Raw genomic sequence first — 22,847 nt, 5'->3', positions numbered from 1 at the left:
ATTAAACTCAAATGATACTTGAATACTGACGGTTATGTGTAATCTTCATCTTACCGAATGGTGGCAGATCCTTGACTTGCACTTTCTTTCGAGATGGGTAAAGGGCCACAGCGGGGACCTGGAGAGCTTGGTTTCCTTTGGCCAGCTGACCCCTTTGTTGACTCGCAGCTCTGGGCACAACTGGAGAAGTGTCTGGTCGTTTCCCACCTGCATTTTTGGGCACTGAGTAGTGGGAAATAAGTAAGTATTCTGTATAGATATACTTTAAGTTACATTTAATAGGTAATTGTGTTAAAAAGGGCTTAGAAGGAAGAAATTTGCTCTTAAGACTTTTGTATCGATCAAAACTGAGCTGCACGGCTCACAGAGTCTCTCTGACCACTACTCCCCAGTGCAATGACAACAAAGGAGGTTTGGCATCAACAATGAGGAAATTGGCTAAGTAACTCAGATTTTTATTTCATGCCAGTGAGTCCTTGAGGATCTGATTCTGAGCAGTGAAGTATGTGTGAGGGTATGAGTATGTCTCAGGAGAATTGCGCTCAAGCTTCGATCTTTTGTAACTTCATATTTTTCCCTATTAAACTCCCCAAACCCCAAAAACTGAAAGAAAGAAGAAAAACTGCAACAAACTCACATGTGCTAATGGAGGGTTCACACTGTAGGGAGAGTGTCTGAAGACTCTCCTCATTCGTTTCCAGGCTGAGGTTGGACAGGTACTGTTTGACCTTCCTAGCCATCTGGGCATCCTCGTAAAGCTTTTTGGCGTTTAGGAAGGAACTGCGTCGCACCCGCTTCTTGTGCCCACCTGTCTGTGTGACGTCAAGCACGGCGGCGTTGGCGCTACCCTGACTTAGCGACCTGCTTGTGCACATGAACATAGAGAGGAACAGAGACGCACAAACAAGAAGACAAAAAAAAAGGTGTGGCTTCAGACTGTAAATGACTTGATTTTGAAGTAAAACTGTATATTTGACACTATGAGGCTACATAGGGAGTGTGGTATTTAAAACTCGAACATGCAGAGACCAGCTTTAGTCATTTCTCCCAACTCCAAAACATTCCAGACATTCCAGACGGCAGAGGGAGAGGTTGAGCGATGACGGCTGCAGTCAAACAACAGGGCAGTAGAAAGAGGGGCTAGTGTAGTGCAGTCATAGTTTACATTTCTGTGGTTTGAGTCAGAGCTGGTAGTAGTAGTAGTAGTAGTAGTGAAAGCATGTTTTTTTGCACATGGTCTCAGCCAAACAGCACCCTGGCAGTCGCCTGTGGTGTTAGTCAATGAGAAGCCACATTTGTTCTCGATGGTGGAAACAAATTTATCACGTTTCAATAAAAATTTTCAAGTAGTACCTTATAACAACAACAAACCACATTTTAGAGATATTATTACGAGACAATCTCACAGCTACAAGGCATGGATGTTGTATTTACGAGATTAAGGTGCTAATCATGAGCTGCAGATGTCAAACTGCTTTCTTTTGTTTTTGAGTGAATGAAATGTAAATCTGCATGTTTCCCATTAAATGTTGGCTGTGCACAATGGTGTCCCATTTGACCACAAGAATGTAAAGCATGTTGCAGAGTATTTCAGTTCCAGAATCTCTGGCTGTTTGGAGCTTTGATAAGCAGATCGACCATCAAAGACAGGCAAAACTTTAAAACAGAAGCTGCATGCATTATGTTGGGAAACAACATATCAGAAAAAGGTCGCATTTGCTACTTGGAAGCTGGATATAATCCTTTTATTTGTCAAGCGTGTGTTTATCTCATGTCGTAAACAGTATTCCAATTATTCCCATTATTTACTGATTCTCAAATAATTCACTATAACCTCATGTTGGCATATGTGACCTTTGTTCCACTGAATATCCATAGGTTAGCGTCAAGCAGAGTTAGAAGGATTTAACTCAAAACGGATTTAACTCAAAAAAGCAGGCAAATCTGCAGGGGGAAAAAAGGGTGCATGGTGCAGAGAGGGCAAAGGTTGTAGGGTCACCAAACTTACCCTAAACTTCTCCATTTCTTCTTCCTAGAGGGTGTGTGCCATGAGCAGAGAAGCATGGAGGGCAAAGAGTGGATGAGTTGAAAGAGAGAGAGGAGACAAAGCTTAGGACAGGAAAGACCACCAAGATCACCAAAGAGAAGCAATTTCACCAACAGACCCACATGAAAGTCAGCAGAAAGGAAATCAAATGGTAACACTCGACTAAGAGGAGACATGATTAGACAAAGAGACTTTCACAGAAGCACTGAGCACATCTTATGCCAACAATGTGTACAAGGAAACAGTTGCTAGACGAAGCAGTTGTCAAAGAGAACAGCTGCTTAAAGGAAAAGCGTGAGGCAGGAATTGGACTCAATCTACGTGAACCGGCTAACCCCACAGAGCTGGTTAGTCAGCGTAGTGCCGGCTGGTCCTACAGGGAGAGTGAAGGGTCCTTAAGAATCTAAAGATCTAACTTTGTTTCCTAAATATCTTACCTTGTTCGGAACATAAGGGCTGGGTCCATGTTGACAGACGCCATGCGACCAACATGGCGAATTTCTTTGGCAATCATCCGCAGCTTTTCAAAGTTCACCAGGCCGTCCACTTTAGAGTCATTGCCTGAAAAAGCCAAAGAAAAAAAAAGATCAATTACAGAGTTTAAAAACTACAGCAAGTGACAGAGGACTACGGAGATAAATATGGCTAACCGTGAAGCATTTTTACCCCTTGAAACAATTAGATTCTGTTTGTGGTTACTGCATTTATACAGCAAATCAACACAATTTGTTTTGAGATCACTGGTGGTCTGTACATAAAGAAGTTGGTCAGAGAGGTAAACTTAAAGTTATGGATAATTCCATGTATAGCAGATGATAGGAAAGCTAACTGCAATATTTAAAGAACCACACTGAAACCAAGAAGCAGTTACCTACTTATAGTTGGCTTTCACATTGAGAAAAGCTTACATGAAAAACAGCCAGTTGTCCTGTATTTCAATAACAATACACACTTTTTAAGATTAGAAATATATATAGTATATAAATGGGTTGTATGTGTGTGCATGCCTGGGTGTTCGACTTTGCAAAATGGATTGTTATTTAGTTTGCTTTTAAATGATAGGTGATAATGCAAAAGTGTTTGCCTGCAAACCGATAGTAAGAATAGTTTTTTGTTTTGTGTATGATTGAGCGCTAGTGTGCACTGCTCTTGAATCTGATGCAGTGCAGTGGTGATTAAACTCTGTGGGCCTGTGTGCATATTGGCAGTTTTTGAATAGATTTTGAGCTGGAAACTATCAGCAGTATCTGGCAACACTGACTCTTCAGAAAAATTGTGCAGAATCTGCAGCTGTGTGTGTTGTGTAGTGTCTAATATAGTAATGTTTACCGAGTGAAAGATCTGAGCTAAACAGATATAAAATAATGTAAAAACACTAGAGTAAATCTGCCACACAGGAACTTTGCAAAAATACTGCCAATCACAAAAAATTGAATCCATAATTATTTTATAAAGTCGGTCGTTTCATTTTGTTTTACCTTCATGTAGAAAGGTGAGGTCCTTCTTGATGACAGGGAACAGGGGGATGATTGGTGGCTGGAGGTTTTGATTGCTGAGGACATTCCTGTACTTGGCCATGTTTCTTGAGGGGTCGAAGAGGTCCTGCAGGTCCCCGAACAGTTTCTCATATTTGCTTGGCAACTTCTCCCATGTGCCTCTTAGTCTGGAGACTGGAGCCAGGTTCAGACCACTATAGGGAAAGCCGTGGCAGTGAATATATAATCAGTACAACAATTTGTACAGACATCACAACACAGAAGAACTTCTCTATATTAATATGACTTAAAAATATGACCCAAAATGTAAAAGAAATCAGTTTATTGCACATTCATTGTCCCACCTGATGATTGCGAACATGGAGCTAAAGTTCTTGCACTCGCGACAGTGCAGGGCTATCTTGATGAAGTGCTTGATGATCTTCATGCGTTTTAGCTGGTTCGGTTCCCGCGTAACCTCAGTGGCCACCCAGAAGGTCTCGTGGTTAATTGCCTCCTCGAAGCGCTTGAGGCTGACAGAGCCGGTCTTTGAGCGCAGCTTAAAAAGGTCATCAATGTATTCGGTGGGCTCGATGGCGCAGAAAAGTTCAAAGGCCCGCATGGAGAGTTGTGTGGCCACCTCCACGGTGCTGAGCTGTAACAAAGAAATCTGTCCTTCTCGAAGGAGGTCCTGGGCATCCTCATCGGAACATAACGTCTCTGTCTCCATGTTGCTCTTTAAGTAGTATCTGATGGAGGAAGATGGATTGCAAAATACTGGTTAAACATTTGCCATTTTTTCTCTCTGTATCTATGAGAATTTTCTGCTCGGACTGTAAAAAGCTTAGGATTTTTTAATGCTGTTGATAAAACAATGAGTTTTAATCCACTGGGATCTTGAAAAGATGAACTGAGGTCAATCACTCCATCCCAATTCATTCTTATTTATCCTTTCTTTAATAAGGATGGTTTCTTGGATTTAAGATGTTTTGTCCTACTTAAACGGCAATAAAAACTATACTGCACATCACCATCCATGTAAAGGAGACAAGCAAGGAATGGTGGAACTGGTCTTTTCAAACCCGTCTTTATTCCTACTCTTTACTTTTGATGTTGCAGTTTGAACATCAAGATAAAGAAGTCATTACCTGCCGCTCAGCTGAATCCTGTCGGCTAGCTTAGAAAGCTGATCCGGTAACCGTCTCTGCTTGATGACGCCCTCAGGTGTGACAGACACCTCGCACAGCGAATAAGCCTCCGGTGCAGCAGTCAGGGCGAACTCCCTGATAGCCTGGGCCACCACTTCTTTAGCGGTTGTGTCCTTCCCGATCATAATATACCGAGACTGCTGGTCCGCCTTGAAGACTCGCAACACCTGGTCTGACATATCTGGGAGAGACAAACAATGGTAATTGTGGTATATGTTACCATCAGTCTCCTGAAATCTGAAGAGCTTGAATCCGATTAAGAAACAGTGATTGATTAACTGATTGACTGTCAAGCTTTATCAAGAGCTTATCACCAATCCCACGCCCGCAAAAGCCAAACCAGCATCTTGCAGATCAGATAAATCTCCATGAGCCCAGAGGAAATATAAAATTGCACTGCTGTTTTACTGAATTAGCTTTGTACTACTATGACTCCAGATTAAGCGACTGCACTCTAACAGATTAATGTCTATAAGTCTGACATAAAGGTTGAAAGCACTGCCAAAGATATGATTTTTCCAGGAGAAGCAGGATCACAAGGAGAGACGATACTTACTCATTATCAATGGGACTGAAAGGATATAAACAACATAATGGACAGAAGTTAATATAAAGACCATATTACTGCATTTTTCTTGTTTATTTTGTGCTATGTGTGAGCAGTGGAGGAACAACTGTTTAGGTAGCTATTTTATTATGTTTAGTCATCTGACGCCATTTGAGTGAGCGGTTCTTTGTTTGTTCCCCACAAATGACATAATGGCAGAGTATTTTTGAACATTCTAAATGTGTTGATGCCACAAACTTCCCGAGCTCCATGTAGTGGTTAAATACACACCAGGCTGGTTGTTGAAGTCGAGGATGCGGTGGTGTGACTGCAGGAGGTCTGGGTTTGACGATGAGAGGTTTCCGCTGACTGGCAGAGCTGGTGGGATCTGTTTGGACTGCTTCATTCCCACTATGCTGTCATCCTGTGATTGGCCCACGCAAACGTCGCTATGGAAACAAGAGGGCGAGCAGAGGGGAGTCTGTTATAGATAGCAGTTCTGTCAACAACAGGCAGAGGGCGATATTTGTGTTTGGAAGAGAAGGAGGATGGAAACACATTTGGCTGTGCAGTCCATATGATGTATTCCATGTTAATTATCCTGGAGTTTCACAGCAGTGAAAGCAAAGGTTATATATGGCTCAGCTAAAAGACGTTTTCAATGGTGCCCTGTGGGAAATGGACACCTGCTCTCATTAGGAACTAAATTTATATGAACAAATACCTTTTCTTTCTTATCTGCGGCATTTCAAAGTAATTCTGATTCAGCCTTGCATTTGATTGGCAGACTGATAAAAATGCAGGTGCACGTTGCATAATCGTTCAGAGCAACATGTCAAAGTGTCAGGAAAAATCAGAAACGAAGTTTCTGCATCTAATCAGCTCCAATCAAGAGGCTTTGATTTCCTATTGATATTAAAATCACAGAGTTCAGAGTCTACTGAATATAAATGCTGCACAGAGTCCTAAATATTTATTTCTCACTGAAATCTAGACATGCAAAGCTGCTTTTATTGGTAATTAAGTCGTGACAGTTAAAAGTAATGAGGTCTTCTTACTTGTATGGTTTAGGGGGCAGGATGCTGGTGAGCGTCTTATCAAAGATTTTCTTCAGCTTGTTGCGTCCTCCCACTGTGTTGGTCTTTGCTTTCTTGCTGACCTTTTCCAGACTCATCACCTGCTCCACATCCACCGCCAGGTCAGGGATCGAGTAGCGACTGGCCTTCTTAATGTCCCCAATCTTTGGAAGGTGGGGTGCCCCATTCTTTCGATCATGTTCCTCCTCACAATCCAAATCATGGTCGTGTTCTGGCCTTGTTAGCAGCTCTTTAAACACTAGACAGGTGTTAATGTAAAAGGAAAGAAAAGGGTCATTAAAGACACTGTAGTATTCCTACATCTACTCTCAGATCTTAACCTTTTTATTAGTTTATCCACATGCTTTTTGTTCAGTAATAAGCTTTAACATTTGGACAAGTCAACAAAAACAAGTGATTGCTGTTGACATAACTATAACTCTCTCTCTAATCGTCATAGGATCACCAGTGATTTGGTGGATGTTGACAAGATATCATAACTTATAATATGCTTTACCTAAAAGGTTTGTCTTCACAGTTATGGACAAATGGGTGTTGTTCTTCAGAATCTCATTAGCTTTGCTGAGCTGGACATTCTCAAAATTCTGTCCATTGACCTCCAAGATCTGCAGGAAAGACGAAGAAAGCCATGAGCACAATTTTAAGCAACTTAAAGGGTTATACATCTGATCGAGAACAGACTGAGGAAAAACAATAGAGCTGATGATGTCAATAGCGTCCTCTTTTTCTAACCCATAAAGAAACACAAAAATTATGTTGTGGCTCCAAAACTGGGACCTTGACATTTTGCATTCTTTTGTTGACAACAAGAAGAGCAAAAATAATGAATTGAACACACTGCCAGCTCCTTGTTAGAAAAAGAATCATGTCTAAATTAGCACCTTATGCATAATTATTAAAAATCCAACCTCCTGCTGTGTTTGATGATCATATCTGGCCCATGGATTTAAAACACAAGAACATCATTTGACCACAGAGTGCCTTTTAAATTCTGACAGAACTCCAGCACAGGAAGTACTAAAACTCATCTGTTATCACCACATCAGGCCAATTTGCAGGCCGCGTTATATCACTGCAAATATTAATCTCTGAACTATGCAGTTTAACTAGATAATAAAGAGGCCCTAAACTCCCAAGCTCATGCATGTTCTACAGGATATAAATATCATCAACATATGGTTTTGACATTAATAGGACTCTTCCTTTTCATTTCCAAATAGCCCCGTCTTTGTCTTCATAACCTGACCATTGTATAGGTGCCGGATATTTGCATTTAAATGCGATCATCTAACTGAGCTGCCACTTCCTCTTTGGCAGAAGAGGAAGTCGCCTTTAACCGTAATGGACACACAGGCCATCATCTGCTCTTGTGAGGCCAGTAAATGCTTACTTTTTCAAAGTCAAACTACTCTTTTAGGATCAGGAGTGATTAGCGAGTTCACTACTGAGAAGATGATAAAAACCAATAAGATTAATACTAAAGCTCTGAAAGAGCAGGTACTGGGTGAATGATGACATTAACTACAGCTGTATAAAAAAGAAAGTATGAAGAATATATGAGAGAGAGAATGTTTCCTTATGGATGTCAGTTTCTCTGCTTCCTTTTGAGGAAACAGCTGCAGGGGATGTTTGGAGTCAAGAGGGCTTAACTCGCATCCAGACGCTCTCAAGATGGTTTCAAGGATTAAGGGACTTTGCTTAAAGCCCTAAGGACTGCAGAGTGTGAAAATAGTTGAGCAGTCAAGTTGTGAGGAAAAAAAGCCAACACAGGGTGCCCAGAGCTACTGGCAAGTTCAATTTGAGACTTTCAGAAGAGGCCTTTTAATGCTAGTTAGAGCAAAATGTAAAACCAATTTCACAACAAAAATTTACTTAAACAGGAAAATTGAAGTGTTAGTCTGCACAGCTGTAGCCTACAGAGAAAAAGTGTTCTGCAGCTAAATGAGCTTTGAATAAAAACGGCACTACCAGGAAATGTTCTGCTCAAAATTTAAAGTGTATGATGTTGGTGACGTTAGAAGAGGGAGAGAACCAACTCACTTGATCTCCACGTTTAAGGCCAGCTTCTGCTGCTTTGCTTCCAGGCTCCACAGCATCGATGAAGATGCGGAAACCTTTCTCCTGACCTCCGAGAAGGCTGAATGCCAGTGGAGAGTCCCTGGATGGCTTGGTTAGTGTCACCAGCCGTGGCTTGGCTTTAGCAGCACATGCTATGTTTAACAGTCTTAGGTGCCCACACATTTTCTTAAAGAAACACAATGAGGAAAATGAATTAGAAATCTGAATTAAACATTTTTTCCCACATTTCTTTATATTTTACACTTACTTCTTTTTCCAGATTGTTTTCAAACTCTTCCAGAAAGCGAGTCATGGCAGGGTCACCTTCAAAGTCATTGAAGTGATTGTTTACCCACAGCAAGACTACCCGTGTAACCTGGAGAGATCACATGATCGACATGCACACACTCAGTCATGTCCAAAGATTTCATGAGGAATGAGTGTAGAACTGTTTGTACTCTAAACCTACTGACAACTAATTAAATACAAGTTCAAAAGTCAAGTATGTCTGAGGATTTTATGTATGTGAATCCAACATGTCTGAAGAACATTCAAGTCTTTCAGAATTCTGTGAAACAAGATAAATTTACACCACGTCTGTGAGTAAATGGACAAAGTCTAGCTGCCTAAAGTGTATCTGAACAGATATACCAGAGTCCTGCTGATCATACCTTGTCCCTGAGACTTGGGTCGTGGAACCACTCCAGGAGCTTCTTGCCCACGACCATGGGGCTTGAGAGGAAGGTCCTGTAGGTCAACAGGAAGTCCTCGATGTATGTAGGGTCCACCACTGAGTGCTCCTCTACGAGGTGCATGGTGAGACGCTCCGGTGTGCCCTGATGTTTAACAGAAAGACATTACAAGTGAGTGGCAGATCCTTAAGATGACTGCAACTGCAACTGAAATGCTAGCCTGCTTTACTCTATATGGAACCATGTACTAGATGGAACTCCTGCTTTATTAAAAAGCCTTAAAACTAGCATCAAGTACATACGGCTCACTGGGTTTACTGAGGTCATAAATCAAGTGTGAAATAAGGCCATCATCTAATGGACTTCTTTTTTGAGATTATGGGGTTTAAAGAAGCGTAGATTAATTGATTTTTAATGGTTACCTTGATGACAATGTGCCCTTTCCTGGTGCCGGTGCGGTCGAGTTCACGGTGTTCCTTCACCATAACAATTTCTCCTTCCTCCTCAACCTTCTGCATGTTCTTCTCCACCTGGTTGAGGATGCAGCAGTAGTCCTGCTGGGCTATACACACAAACTGGACACAACAGAGAAACTCAAATTAGTGGGTGACTGAAAGAAACTTGTAAATTTACATTAATTATATATGCTTAATAGTATTCAAACACAATAACTGGAAGATAAAGTGTTAAAGTAATATAACCTATAACATCTGATGGCATAGCAACCAAATGAATATATAAAAATAAGATAATGGGAACAATTTTTTACACCCCAGCCACCAACTTTAGCTCAGAGTTAGAAGAAAACCTTATGATCTTCCTCTTTTCATGAGCTGGCCTATTTTCTTTCATAATAGCTGCTCCGCACATTTAAAAGGATGCTATTGCCTGCAGCAACTTTAGGTGTCACGAGTGCAAACACTTTCAGCACAAGTGGGTCACAGTGGGATTTAAAAACTGAACATGGCAGGGTTTGTACCCATGTTTGTCACATGGAAATGATGCAGAAGAAACTGACCTGTAAACCCAGGCAATACATTTGACCAACACCTAGAGCAGGAGTACTTAAAGTGAGGCTCTTACCTGGCAGTCGTCTACTTTGGTCTTCATGACACCTTTCATGTATTCTTTCTCCATGGTTGGTGACACCCCAAAACTATTTCCCATGCACAGGATTTCTGTCCGGCTGTCAGGGTACGTCACCTCCACCGAACCGTTCAGGATCACCGACCATGAGTCCAGCTGGAGCCATAAAAACAATCACAGAGGTCAGATCAAAAATAAATAAATAAAAAAGAAAGAAAGAAAACAAAAAACTAATACACTAACAGCTTCACACATCAGATTAACTTCAGTATAGTAACATTCCCAACAGCTGGTGTCCTTTAATGAGTCAAAGTAATTTATCAAAAAGAACCATATGTAGCGACTACAAGGGGACTGTTGCACTAACAGATGGTTTCTTATTTTCCTCAGAGGAATACAGCAAAAGCAAGAGGCTGTTGGTGCTGCCCAGGAAAAAAAACAAGACTTAAGTAAGAAAAAAGGAGTTTCAAAGTATTATTAGTAGGGGCACATTTAGGTTTAATAACAATAATAAGAGTATTTTCAGGATTTTCTGAAAAGCTGCCATTGTGGTTTCCTTAACCCTGACAGCAACAATGCACTCAATGAACCTTAAATTATTTATGACTGGACATTTACTAATGTGGCTAGCCTTAAAGGCATCCTATTGTATGGCTGTATTACATCGAAAGAAGCAAACTGCCACTGAAACAGCGTCCTGAACAGAGAGATGAAACAACTGAGGCCTGCTTTGGACGCCTAAAGGATCCTAGAAAGACCCGTCGATAAGCAATGCCCACTATTCAAGTTTAATAGAGCAGAAAAAATATCAAATGGACGAAGAAAGATTCATTGGTGTGAAGAGGTGAGACTAAGGTTCAGTACCCACACACATGCACGCACGCACACATATATGAATTAAATTTAACAATCACAAGACAGGATTTACGTGTGCATGAGTATGCACCAACACACACCTCTTCTCCATCATTGAGAACGATGGTGCCGGCGCGTTCGACCACAGCGAAAACCATGACAGCGCAGAGTTCCCTCCTCACTGACATGGTCATGTTGGCAAATGCTGGCAGTTGATGCATGAACTCCAGTAATTGCTCTGCGAGAGGAACAAAGGAGAGACAGCAGAGGAGTTTAGGAAAGGCATCAAAGAGACACTTGGAGGAGAGAAAGAGGGCGGGCAGCGTAGCGTGCACCTGGCAGGTCTGCACTGCCCTCAATCCAGCATCAAAATGGATCATCACCACAATTATATCAAGCCAACGGAGAAATCATTATGTGGACAAGACAAAGCCAAATATCAATTCTATTGATAAAAACTTTAAGGCAAGCGAGGAAAACTGCTGACAATTCACTCAACGACCTCTGTGCGACTTAAGGGAGTTATTGAAGACAATGAACCAGAAGTGAAATCATAGTGGGTGTGCTGTCAGGGAGGATCAGGCTTACAGCCAACTGTCCTCACACATCTCCATCCAGCCATGAACAGACATGTACATCCTTCACAATGTGCTTTTAACAGATCTTTATGTGAATATTTTATTGTTATCATAAAGTAATCAATTAAATTTGTCCCCGTCTTCTAATATTCAATGTTTTCAACCTTTACATTTGCAGAGGTTTTAATTAACTTAAATAGTTTTGTGGTTCTTACAATATAACCCAGCAGAAACCCCCCCACATCTATATGCATAAACAAAAACAGGTTCCAAATGTCATATGATGGCTAGTATGACTGGCATTATGAAACAACAGATGAAAGAGGATGTAATATAGAATCATGTGGGAGAAAACCAAAAAGAAAACATTTTCCCATGACTCCATGCAGGCCTGTGAAAAACTAAGCACACCCCATGAGTCAGTAGCTTGTAGAACTGCTTTCAGCAGCAGTAACTTGAAGTCATCCTTTTCTGCAGGACTACCAGTCTCTCAAGACATTGTGGAGGAATTTTGGCCCACTCTTCTTTACAACATTTCTTTAGTTCATCGAGGTTTGTTGGCTTCTGTTTATGCACAGCTCTTGTAGCCTAACCTAAGATGTGCTGCCATGCTTTTGTTGCAACGAGAGGTTTTCCCCTCGTAACAAACAATCCATACTTGTTAAGTCTTTTTGTATTTTTACTATCACAAACTTTAGTTTTCTTTTTTTTTTTTTTTTTTTTTTTTTTTTTTTTAATAAATAGGACAGGGGGAATGAATGAGAGAGAGAGGGGGAGAGAAAAAAAGAAAACCAAAGGGGAGAAGAGACGGTGAGAAGGGGGGGGAAGAGAGACAAAAAAAAAAAAAAAAAAACTCCTGGGTCACCTGTATGGAGAAAAAAAAACAAACAAACAAACAAACAGAGGAGACAGCAAACAACAAAGAGCAACATAATAATAGAGAAAACAAAGCACCATCACAATAAACTAGCTAGTCATAGATATCAGTATTTACTAAGTAATAAACAATATTGTGCAGCACGCAAGATAGACAGCGCACAGTGTGCTTTGAGGCAGCAGCCAAGAAAGCTTTAGTCCGCGTCTGTGAATACCCATGTGTGCATACCTGTGTGGATCAGCATGCTTGCATTCCAAAGGTTTCTCCATGTAATGATCTGCTAGGGAGTGTGGGGGGGCCTCAGCCCCGTCCTCCAGGGTGTGAAGCGGGTATGGAGGAGATCAAAACTCCAGACATCCAGAGGCCCCCAGAACACAAAAGACCATGGAAGACCAACAGAGGGGCAGCCGCGCCACTGTTCCAGTAAGAGCTGAGGAGAGTCCCAGATGAGGGCTCACTCAGCAGCCGCGGAGCAGAAGCCAGGGGGGGTTGCAGTGACGCGCCCGTGAGCTCCGCCGGCCCCCAGCTGCGCCTGAGTGACCGAGCCCTAGGCTGAGAGGCCGGGGGCACCCCACCTCCAAAGGGGGCCCGAGCGAGCCCCAGGCCCCAGGCCCCGACAAGCGGCCGCCAAGGAGTGAGCCGGTGTGTACCCGGACGCCCACCCCCAGACACAAAGAACCACCAACACACCGACACCTGAGGGAGTCCGCCACCGGCAGGGGAAGTGGTGGTGGGTGGAGATAGGCCTCCAAACCTTGGAGGGCCTGAGGTGTCCCCAGAGAGGTGGCGTCTGATACCCAACCTGACATATAGACACAGACATACCGGCACACACAGACACAAACATCCATTCCCACCCTCATGCTCTCATATGCACTCACTCCACACTCAACCAACGTGGAGACAGACATAAAGAGACGCTGTACACATAATCACACTCCCCAAGCGTACTCTACAATCCGGGTCTAGGTACCCTTGCCCCTGGAGGGGGGAATTGCACCCAGACCCAGGTGGTGTTACCCTTTTCCCTGCGGTGGGGAGAGGCAGACCACCCCGACTCCGCAGCAGCAGGGAGGCCCCACACCCCAGACCGCAGTCGGACGGCCAACTCCTCCTACTAGCCCTCCCGCTCCAGCAGGCCGCAGAGAATGGGGGTGGGAGAAGACTCCAAACCTCCCTCCACCCGCTCATTGTAGTGTTGATGCATATGTGTTCTAAGGTGCAATTAAAACCCAGGAGGGCATGGAGCTACCTGCCAAGGAGCAGCAGGTAAGCGCATAGCCCCTCCTGCTAACCCTCAATGACTAAGTGTATTTAAAATTGAGAGGTGGGCAACGACGTCAGGGGTGAGGTATACACCCTGATGGTGATTTGGACTCCGTGATTGTGCCCACCCCCAAGATCCTATATGTATGTGTAATGAGAGTGTGAATAATGTGAATGTCTAAGATGTGGGATAAAATTGAGGCAGAGGCAGCCAGAAGGGGACAGGGGGGGGGGGTAGCCTCCTCTGCACCCTGGTGACATACCCCCACTCCAAGGCCCTGCATGTGTGGGTGGTTGTGGAGGAGCGGGAAGAGGGAGGCAGCTGGAGATGGGGAGGGAAGGAAGGGAGGGGCAGGTAACCCCTCCCTGGGGCCAGCTCCCCCGCTGACCCCAGTAGGCACTCCCACCCTCCGCGACCCGCCAGGGAAGTTTTCTTATGTTAACTGTGGCCTGTATAGTCTGAGATGCAGTGCTTGGGATTCATTTATAATTCTTCAAAGTTTCACTTGGCACATTCTGACCTTCGGGTGGATTTGCAGAGACATTCATTCCTTGGAAAATTGTGTTGACACACACCTGAGTCCTCCAGACCACCAAACGACCTAAATTTCTGCTTTTCCAGAGGTGCTCACACTTGCTGATGATCAGTCAATCAAGTGCCTCTGATTAGCAGCACCTGGCTGCTAATTACACCCCCGCCTTTTTTTCCTGGACTCTATACAGACCTTTGAAAAATTTTCTCACTACTGTAGACCAAAAACTCTAAATTTCATGATGACGATTGGAAAACAATGAATTCTGAATTTGGTGCAAATGTATAGTTTCTCATTATTGAATATGTGATTGGATGCAAGTGCTAGATGCCCATGCTAGGTTTAATACAAGGTGCAGGACTTTCTGCAGCACACCTACACTGATGCTCACAGAAAGAAAACACACCTCTATACGCCATCTACCAACCAGCAGCAGTGTGGTGTACTGGTTGACCTGGGCTTGGCATGGCAACAGCGTCGTGTGAGAAGCTGCGGAAGCACTAAAAGTTTAATGCGCAGGGAGAGGTGAGGCGAGAGGATGTGCCAGCGTGACCTAGAAAAGCCTGCTGGCAAGGGGAGGGGGTACAGCAGGGAGACAAGTGAAGTGGGGGAGGGGTTGGCACTTGTTCTTACTCTCTCGCAGTCCACAAATGTATCATCCTCCCCAAGTCCACATCTGCCGCTAAGCTGAGTGTGCACACTTTTTTTTTTTAAACAATGCCTATCATTTTCATTTGAGAAGAATCGTAGCCTTAAGAGTTATGATACTGCAAGCCTGATGGGCCTTTGAGAATTACTCGAAAGCCTCGATCATGAGAGAAGCACAGACTTGAGATAAATGTAAATTTATGGCGACGATTTAAATAAGAAAGCAGGGAGTGGCTTTTTATAAAGCATAAATTAATGTAAAAATGGGACAATGGGGCTTCTGTTTAAATTGGTATTTTTCACACCATTCTCTAAAGATGTCTTCAAATATAGAACTCTCAGGCATGCACAAGAATAGGCAGGATATTTTTTTCACAATGAACACTGCACGGTTGAATATTTACACTAGTGCTATTGATCAGAATAGTCATGAAGAGCCAAGTAAATTCAATCCCTAGTTGGGTGCTCACCTATGTCATCATCGGTCCTGTCCATGGGGTCCTTCTCCAGACAGTCCCGCACAATGTCCCGGCTCATGAGGGGGTCGGACGCTCGCTCGATGTCCTCTTCATCGTCGTCCTCCTCAGAGTCCACAGCGGTCTCTGGCAGGCCACTCAGGTCCATGTCACCTGGTTCGTTTTCTGTGGCCTAGAAAGAAACAACAGGTAAGCCATGAGTCAATGATAAACACGAGCAGGGACTCTGCGGCTCGGTGCAACATCAGCAATCCCGCCACCACAAGGCCAAACGCGTTCATCTATCCAGCTCCTTGTTCGAGTTCGAGAGTCTACTAGCGACACACTGAATGACCAACCTCCATGCTCGTTACAGGGAAAGCTTTGAATTATCAGATAAAAGCTTGAAAAATAAATCCCCACCCATGTCAGCTGTCCAAACGGGGACAGAGTAAACACATTGTAAACAGCCAGTGAAATATTTTTTCATTTTAAGCAGCACATTCAACACACACACACACACACACACACACACACACACACACACACACACACGTCATTTTACAGTAAGAAAAAAAAAATCAGCTGTGACACAAAAAACAAATTCCTTTGTGCACATTTGACCCATTTCTTGAAACTGATAAGAGGTAATCAGTACAGTAGCAGAAAGACAGGCGTCAACACTGCATACAAAACAGTCTGCTATGCATAGTAACAAGCTAATTAACTCTCAACTTTCCTCCCCTCTTTTCTCCCCCACAGCAAACGCCACAGCCTGCCTCGCAGCCAGATCCTGTTCTTTGAAAGCAGAAGATGAAATATGTGCGAAGCCGTGAAAATGAACTAAGATGAGAAGCAAGCGTAATGCAATTACTTGTGCCTGAGCGATACCAGCGGAGTTCATCTGCCATCATCAAAGAAAGTATTTCTATAAATGACAGAGGGGCCAGATTGCCTGGTTCACACTCACACAACATGAAAACCATTTAAAGAGCAAGTCAAAGCAGTCACAAAAAAGGCAACACAACATCGGCTCTGCTACCTCCCAACAGTGAACCCTCTTACCCAAATACGGTTCTCAATCTCAAACCTCTTAACAGAAAGAGAAGAATAGGTTGCCTTTGCAAACTGTCCGCAAAATCCCAGAGATAGACGCATCTTCATCTCCCAGACTGTCAGTCTGCTTCTAATTTTTTAATGCTCAGTCTCCCTGTGCTTGGTCTCTCTCAGAAACCCTATGTCATTTCTCCTCAAACGCCATGTGCAAAGGGCTCTTTAATGATTCAGTGTCTGAATGGCCGTTTGGGCATCACTGGTCCACACCCTGGTGGGTGGAGCCTGCAAACACGATGAAAGTGAAGAGTCACAGATTAGGTATGGAGCAGAACACAGTACAGAGGAAAACTTCTTGCATAAAACTACAGAGGATCATGTGACCAGTGTACTTTAAAAACACTAGACTGGTTCACAACACTTAACAACCCACATAATACAGCATTAGAAACTCAAGGTTATATACAACAATCAGTTCATAGCCAGCTGTCAAACGTGTGTATGCTTTCATATTGCATTTAAATACAGAGGGCCCGGCTGCCTTTGTGCTCATGCACGGCCCTTTTTTCATGCCATGCATGTATCAGAAATCCATAGATGTGCAGAACGCATTAAGAATCAGTGGGCAAGTCAGGTGTTGTTAATATTTCATTAGGGCTATTCTTGGATCAATGCTTTCAAAGTCCTTCTGAAGGACCAATTTCATGATTTATTCAGATACAAACAGTGCGCCATGTTGGCAGTGACGTGGGAATTACGTGGCGATAGCAGTGGAATAGCCTGGTGGTTCGACTATTCAGTACTCCATCCAGAATCTAGACTCCAGTATGCTCAGCAAAAATGTGTACAGTAAAAATAATGTTTAACACAAGCATATTTCACCAACATCAACTTCACATGATCTCAAGTGTAAATTATGAAGTATCCTCTGATCCATTTATTCAAAACCAGCCCCAGTGAGCACTGCAAACATTCCTTGTTTCTGATGTTCTGCACATTTAAAATGTTTTTTATTCTGAAACATGCAGGGTGTAACTTTATCTAATAATGAAAAAGCAATGTTGCATAAACCAACAGTCTTAGAAATCATGCTGTGCACTCATGGTTAGAATTTCAATGTTTTCTGTCCACATTAAAGGCATGTCTGCATGGTGTTCATTTTCTAAAAGTTTGTGATAAAAATGAGGAGATTCTTGTAGACTGGATAGCAAAAAAAGCCCAACAACTGCTTTATATAACAATTTCCACTTAAGCCAGGAAATGATTAGGAGAAGATAGAGAGCATAGAGTGCTCAAGAACTTCAACAGAAGCAGACAAAAAGAAAAATCCAAAAGCTTCAAAACCACAGCTTCCCAAATCACAATCTGATGGAGCATCCATAGAATGTGTCTGTTCAAGCCTGATTGACAGACATCCCAGAAATTCAGAAGTGAGTAATCTCATGATTATCCTCTTGATTGACTGATTGATTAAACCTTCTGCTTGTAAAGTGCCAGAAAATACAAGTTTCTTAAGCCAAAAGAGACAGGTTCAAATAGCCTAATGTGTCCAACTAACAGTCCAAATATAACAGTGAAATACAGAATAGAGCCAAACTTTGACTCGAAGGTATCTGAAGCATTTTGATTGCTGAAACGGTTAAAACAGAGGAAGCACGTATGAAGCATATAAGAGGTTCGTCATCGAAGCTAAGGAATTTAAATACAGTATTCTGAGCCAAAGTTACAAATAGCAGAGTAGAAGTTAAACCAAACATTATAGAGGCTGAATAAAAAAAACAAAACAAGAGAAAACAGAACAGTGTCTGTGATTCAGTGAGAGGAGAAAGAGACTGAGAGGGAAAAAAAAATCAAGAGGCCGCCACAGAGCTGCTAGCAGATGGTGCTAAGACCAGGATCACAGACTGGGGACAGTAGAGCCTGTTCAACCTGCCCCAGCCAGCCACAGCATGGTCAAAACATATACACATACACACACAGAGCTCCACAATAACACACCCCTCATATGCAATTAGACTGTTTGTATTGAGCATACTGAATGAGTGCCCTGATGCACACCAACCACAGTCAGTCGAAGCAAACAGCACAGCCACAATCCTGCTTACAAACATAACACACATTTACAGACACACAGCAGGTGACAGAATTAGGAGCCAATGGGGTGGGTGTACTATGCTAAGCGGATTAGTTGCAGAGTTTGGGGCACGTCCACAATCAGTTGAGTGCACATACTTGAATTGGGTTTTAAGGGTTCAAATGTTTAACTTTGATTATGTTTTCATAACTACCCAGCAGAATTGAAAAGGCTTGGTGAGGGTGGGTGGATGGGGGTTGGATTGCAAGCAAACCAAACACTTTTGGTGCAGATCTTTATAACGTTATTTATAAACTGCTAAATTAAGCATTGGCCTTGATGAAGGATGGGTTGAGGGAGCCCATCCTTCATCAAGTTACACATATCTCAACACCACTAAACAAATTATGTGAGGCCTACACGTGCTAATATTTTAGCACAAAAATGCTCATCAAGTGCCCTCATTACATGAGACTGTATATCACAGCTTTGTGGGAGTCCTGTACTTCTGCTTTGAGGTGATGAAAGGCAGAGCTGGAGTCAGGATGTAGGCTGGACTACCTGCTTGCAGCCAGCAGCCTGTCTGCTCATCCCCTGCTGCGTAGCAAAAGTCTCCCATTAGTGTCTTATAACATGTCTGGCAAAAAAGGCTTTAAATTCTTCCAAAGAAAATTAGTCCTCCTTAATGAGACTAATGCACATTCCCAGAGGTATAGTCATCATTTCACAAAAAGCATATGTTTTTTCCATTTTTTCCATAAAGACTTGGTCTCAGATGAGGTCAAAGTTTGTTCTATATCACAGATTTTAAATGCTATGTTACATGTTAGATCACTGAAGCATATATATATATACACACACACCCCAAATCATGCAAATCAATGTTTTTTCTCATTATTTACAATTCATCACAAGGTTATGTCGAAACAAACCAGCTCAATGAGTATTTGTTAATTGAAACTGCAGGAAAACACACGATAAGTCTGCCTCGTCTAATGAGGTGAACAGAAAACTAGTCAGGTTAATACAAACACTGCAAAGGAGAGGAAACAAACTCAGTCCCGATCAGAGGGGAACAGCTACACTTTTAATGCTTAGCAGTTGATGCATTATACATTTGGTTTATTATTACCACACAGACTGAATATAAAAGATGGACCTTGCCACTGTGATGAAGTCTCAAAGTGAAAATTTTGATCATTGCTATTTATGTTCACATCAGTAACTGAGAAACCAGACACAATAAAACGACATGTTTCTATGGTAGTGGTTTGCCAATCACAGGTATGCCCAGCTTGATTTATTGTTTACTTTAGATGTAAAGTAATCCACAAAATGAACATGATACTGTATTAAATATGATTTGAAACTGGAGACTGAGAATTTTATCTGATTAACAAAATGCTAACCTAAGCCATAAATAAAGTGAAAAGTAGACTTTCATAGACTTCTATATAATCAGATTTCTCTTTGCAACAGTCATCACCCCCAGCTGATCTTTGTAAAGAAGGCAAATATTAAACTTGTCCACTTTTGAGACATGGAAATTTCATCCATCTTATTTATTAAGTCTACGTGGCTGCAGTCAGGTAAACTAACTGGCTGTAGCTTCATATTTATGGCATGCTCATGAGTGGTAGTGTTCTTCTTATCTAACTTTTGTCAGTAATTCCAAAAAGGCCCTAGCTAGACTGATAAATGTTTTAGCATCTTTATGATTTCCTCTTGCTCAGCTATGGCTGCATTAACTAGTTAAACTACCATGCACCTGCTTAGCTATCCAAGGGAGTCCAAGCTGGGGATCCAGCACCAGGGATGGGAGGACTTACCTGGTAAATGTCTGACAGGCTGCTGCTTCCAGAGTCGCTGGTGATACTACATCCTGAGTGGCTTGAGGAGACGTGGGTCACCTGTGGGTGTAAGCCGTCGGCCAGGTGAAGTCTGCTGAAGTCTGCGGGGAGCTGCACATACACACACACAACATACACACAGATGGTCAGTATCAGCCAGCCCAGCAACCGCTATTGGTCATTCACACCAACACTCGTGCTGACTGCCAAACATTGGATGCAGACTTAGCAGCATGTGTGTCTAAAAATAGGCGGTTTAGCTTTTATTCTATTTCTTCATTTTTTAATTATGTTTCCCCACTTCATTTGATAATAAGCAAAGACAGACTTTCTGCTGTAAAACAATAACATATCCACTTTAATTTTAATTGGAAGGCAGTCTGAAAAACATTCAATTTGTTCCCATTAATGAATAAAAAGGGGTTTATCGTCTTCTTCGTAGCAAAGCAGTTATTTCACAAGAAAAATATTAATCAGAGTTTAAACAAGAGCTCAGCTTTCCTTTAATAATACATTTTGTGTAAAGGAAAGGCAGAGCCAAAAAGATTTTAATTAAATAACCCAACATTTACAGAATGTGTCAAAAATATTTAGTTTTTAAGTCTCATTTTTGAAATCCTTTGGTTTACTTTAGAAGAATACTACACGTATTAGACAAAAGCATGTAAGAAAATGGGTTACAAAACTGAAAGGGAGTAGAAACTCGGGATTAAACGATAAGATAATCATTGTTTTAAATACAGCAAAGGAGCTCCTTTCCTGAGACCAGCAAAAAACAAACATGCCCTGCATACATCAAGAAAACACCCTCATTAAGGTACTACGAACTTGAGTAAACTAAGTGAATACTGGGCAGTAATGGGGAAAACCCCTCTGAGTAATTCATACGGTATAAAGTGCTAGAAAGCCCAGCCGTAATTAGCCACATTGTAAATGAGCCAACCCGCTTCTCCATGGAAATGACCCCAAAATGCAAAATACATCCAAAATCCTCCCACTGCTCAAGTTTTAGGAATCAGATGAATTAAAAATAAGAAGCAGTTTGAACTGCTACAACTCAGAGGTTTATTTGAAGTCTGCAGATGCTCTATGGTTTCTGTATGTGTGGCGTTAGAGTGGAGACAGTCAACAGCAAACACAGCAGCACAAATTTCCATAATTGGTAATGATTTAAGGCCTAAACTTATCAGTTTAATGTCCTGGGACTTTGGAATCTTGATCCATTTATTGAAAGTTTTTCTGCAAGTTTCTGTAATTCTATAGATAAAATTATTCAGGTATTAGCTCAGAAAATTATTATTACACTGACATAATTAGTGTTCAACTGCTGTCCTATGCATTTAAAATCCAACCTGATGGATCAGTTGTTAAAATGTATGATATACTCATTGATTATAGACCACCTGAAGCCCATAGAACATAGCTAACATTTGTGGCTTGACATCTGTAGATGTCAAGTACACATTGTATTTATTTCAAATGAAATAAATGAAATGTGTTTGAATCACACTCATCAAATCCGACTAGAATGTCAGAGTGGTGAATTATGGATTTAATCAAACAGCATAAACTGGTTCGTGGTGTCTCTAGACTTGACTATTTGATGGCTAAATGTTTTATTTACCAATATACATCGGATACTCTGCAGGGAGACTGTTAGCTCTGGGGCATGCTTCAACTCCACTTCTTGCTGTGGCAGAGCATTAATATTAGATTTTTAAACTGAAAAGTCAAAGTGGGCCGATTTAACTAGTCTGCTCCACTCAGGAAATCAGCCAAATCTAAACATCTTGAGATTGGGTTTGGAGTTTTAAATTTTGATAGTAAACAAGATTTTTTTATTTTTTATGTTCAGTGATTTTTTTTTCCCCCAAATGTTTCCTCACTTGACAGTAAAAACGTTTTTACTCAGCTTTGATAAATGGTGATGAATTAGGGTGAGACTTTGAAATTTTAAAGAAAAAAAACCAACAACTTTCCTTTAACAGATCCTGACGTATAGGTGACAAGCAACGCTTTCAGCTCTTCGTTTCTAAGCTATGAAAGGTTAACTCATCTCTGAAATTCAGAAGTCTGGGTATCAACACCATCCACCAATTTGGGATGCAAATAACATCTCTGCCTCAGATTATTTTGGAAATCAGCTTTGAAGTCCCACTTGGATGACAAATGGAATAGATTGGATAGAAATGCATCTCGGGATCTTCATTTGCAAGTAAATAGGTCTGAGCCATCATCTGCTCTTGAATGTGCTCAATGAAAACATCCATCGTCACAGCTCCTGAAGTGCTCATCTGCATTACGGCTTAATGAAAGAGTTTTTGAGAATGGAAGTGTTTTGCTGCCAGAATGATCGTTGTGTGATAGATAGAAGAAACTAGTTTTGACTAAAAGACTTCTTAACATTCATGAGGCAGAGTCACAATAAAACTGAAGGGCTTGAATATG

General features: G+C 41.9%; 1 protein-coding gene across 11 annotated transcripts in view; it reads right to left on the bottom strand.

Annotated features, from left to right (window-relative positions):
• The window catches only part of rapgef2b (Rap guanine nucleotide exchange factor 2b), a 109,502-nt gene that overhangs the window by 5,353 nt on the left and 81,302 nt on the right, over positions 1–22,847 (bottom strand). For 5 of the 11 annotated variants that reach the window (XM_085416076.1, XM_085416112.1, XM_085416129.1 and 2 more), the window contains 18 exons: positions 20,379–20,510; positions 15,438–15,615; positions 11,167–11,303; positions 10,208–10,366; positions 9,547–9,699; positions 9,104–9,268; positions 8,701–8,808; positions 8,415–8,618; positions 6,871–6,979; positions 6,336–6,612; positions 5,569–5,726; positions 4,671–4,911; positions 3,888–4,271; positions 3,526–3,737; positions 2,485–2,608; positions 2,009–2,032; positions 638–864; positions 55–222 (listed from right to left, as the gene is read on the bottom strand). In XM_085416076.1, the coding sequence (XP_085272202.1) occupies positions 55–222; positions 638–864; positions 2,009–2,032; positions 2,485–2,608; positions 3,526–3,737; positions 3,888–4,271; positions 4,671–4,911; positions 5,569–5,726; positions 6,336–6,612; positions 6,871–6,979; positions 8,415–8,618; positions 8,701–8,808; positions 9,104–9,268; positions 9,547–9,699; positions 10,208–10,366; positions 11,167–11,303; positions 15,438–15,615; positions 20,379–20,510 (3,160 nt within the window). The remainder of the gene's footprint in view (positions 1–54; positions 223–637; positions 865–2,008; positions 2,033–2,484; positions 2,609–3,525; positions 3,738–3,887; positions 4,272–4,670; positions 4,912–5,568; positions 5,727–6,335; positions 6,613–6,870; positions 6,980–8,414; positions 8,619–8,700; positions 8,809–9,103; positions 9,269–9,546; positions 9,700–10,207; positions 10,367–11,166; positions 11,304–15,437; positions 15,616–20,378; positions 20,511–22,847) is intronic. The other 6 variants (XM_085416085.1, XM_085416121.1, XM_085416162.1 and 3 more) reach the window with 4 other exon arrangements.

Source organism: Rhamphochromis longiceps, linkage group LG2 (genome assembly GCF_057381845.1).
Source record: "Rhamphochromis longiceps isolate RC_006_pf linkage group LG2, R_longiceps_female_GT1.1, whole genome shotgun sequence".
NCBI classification, from domain to species: Eukaryota; Metazoa; Chordata; class Actinopteri; order Cichliformes; family Cichlidae; genus Rhamphochromis; species Rhamphochromis longiceps.
The sequence above is the reverse complement of the archived record's forward strand: the minus strand, read 5'-3'. Positions and strand labels throughout refer to the sequence as shown.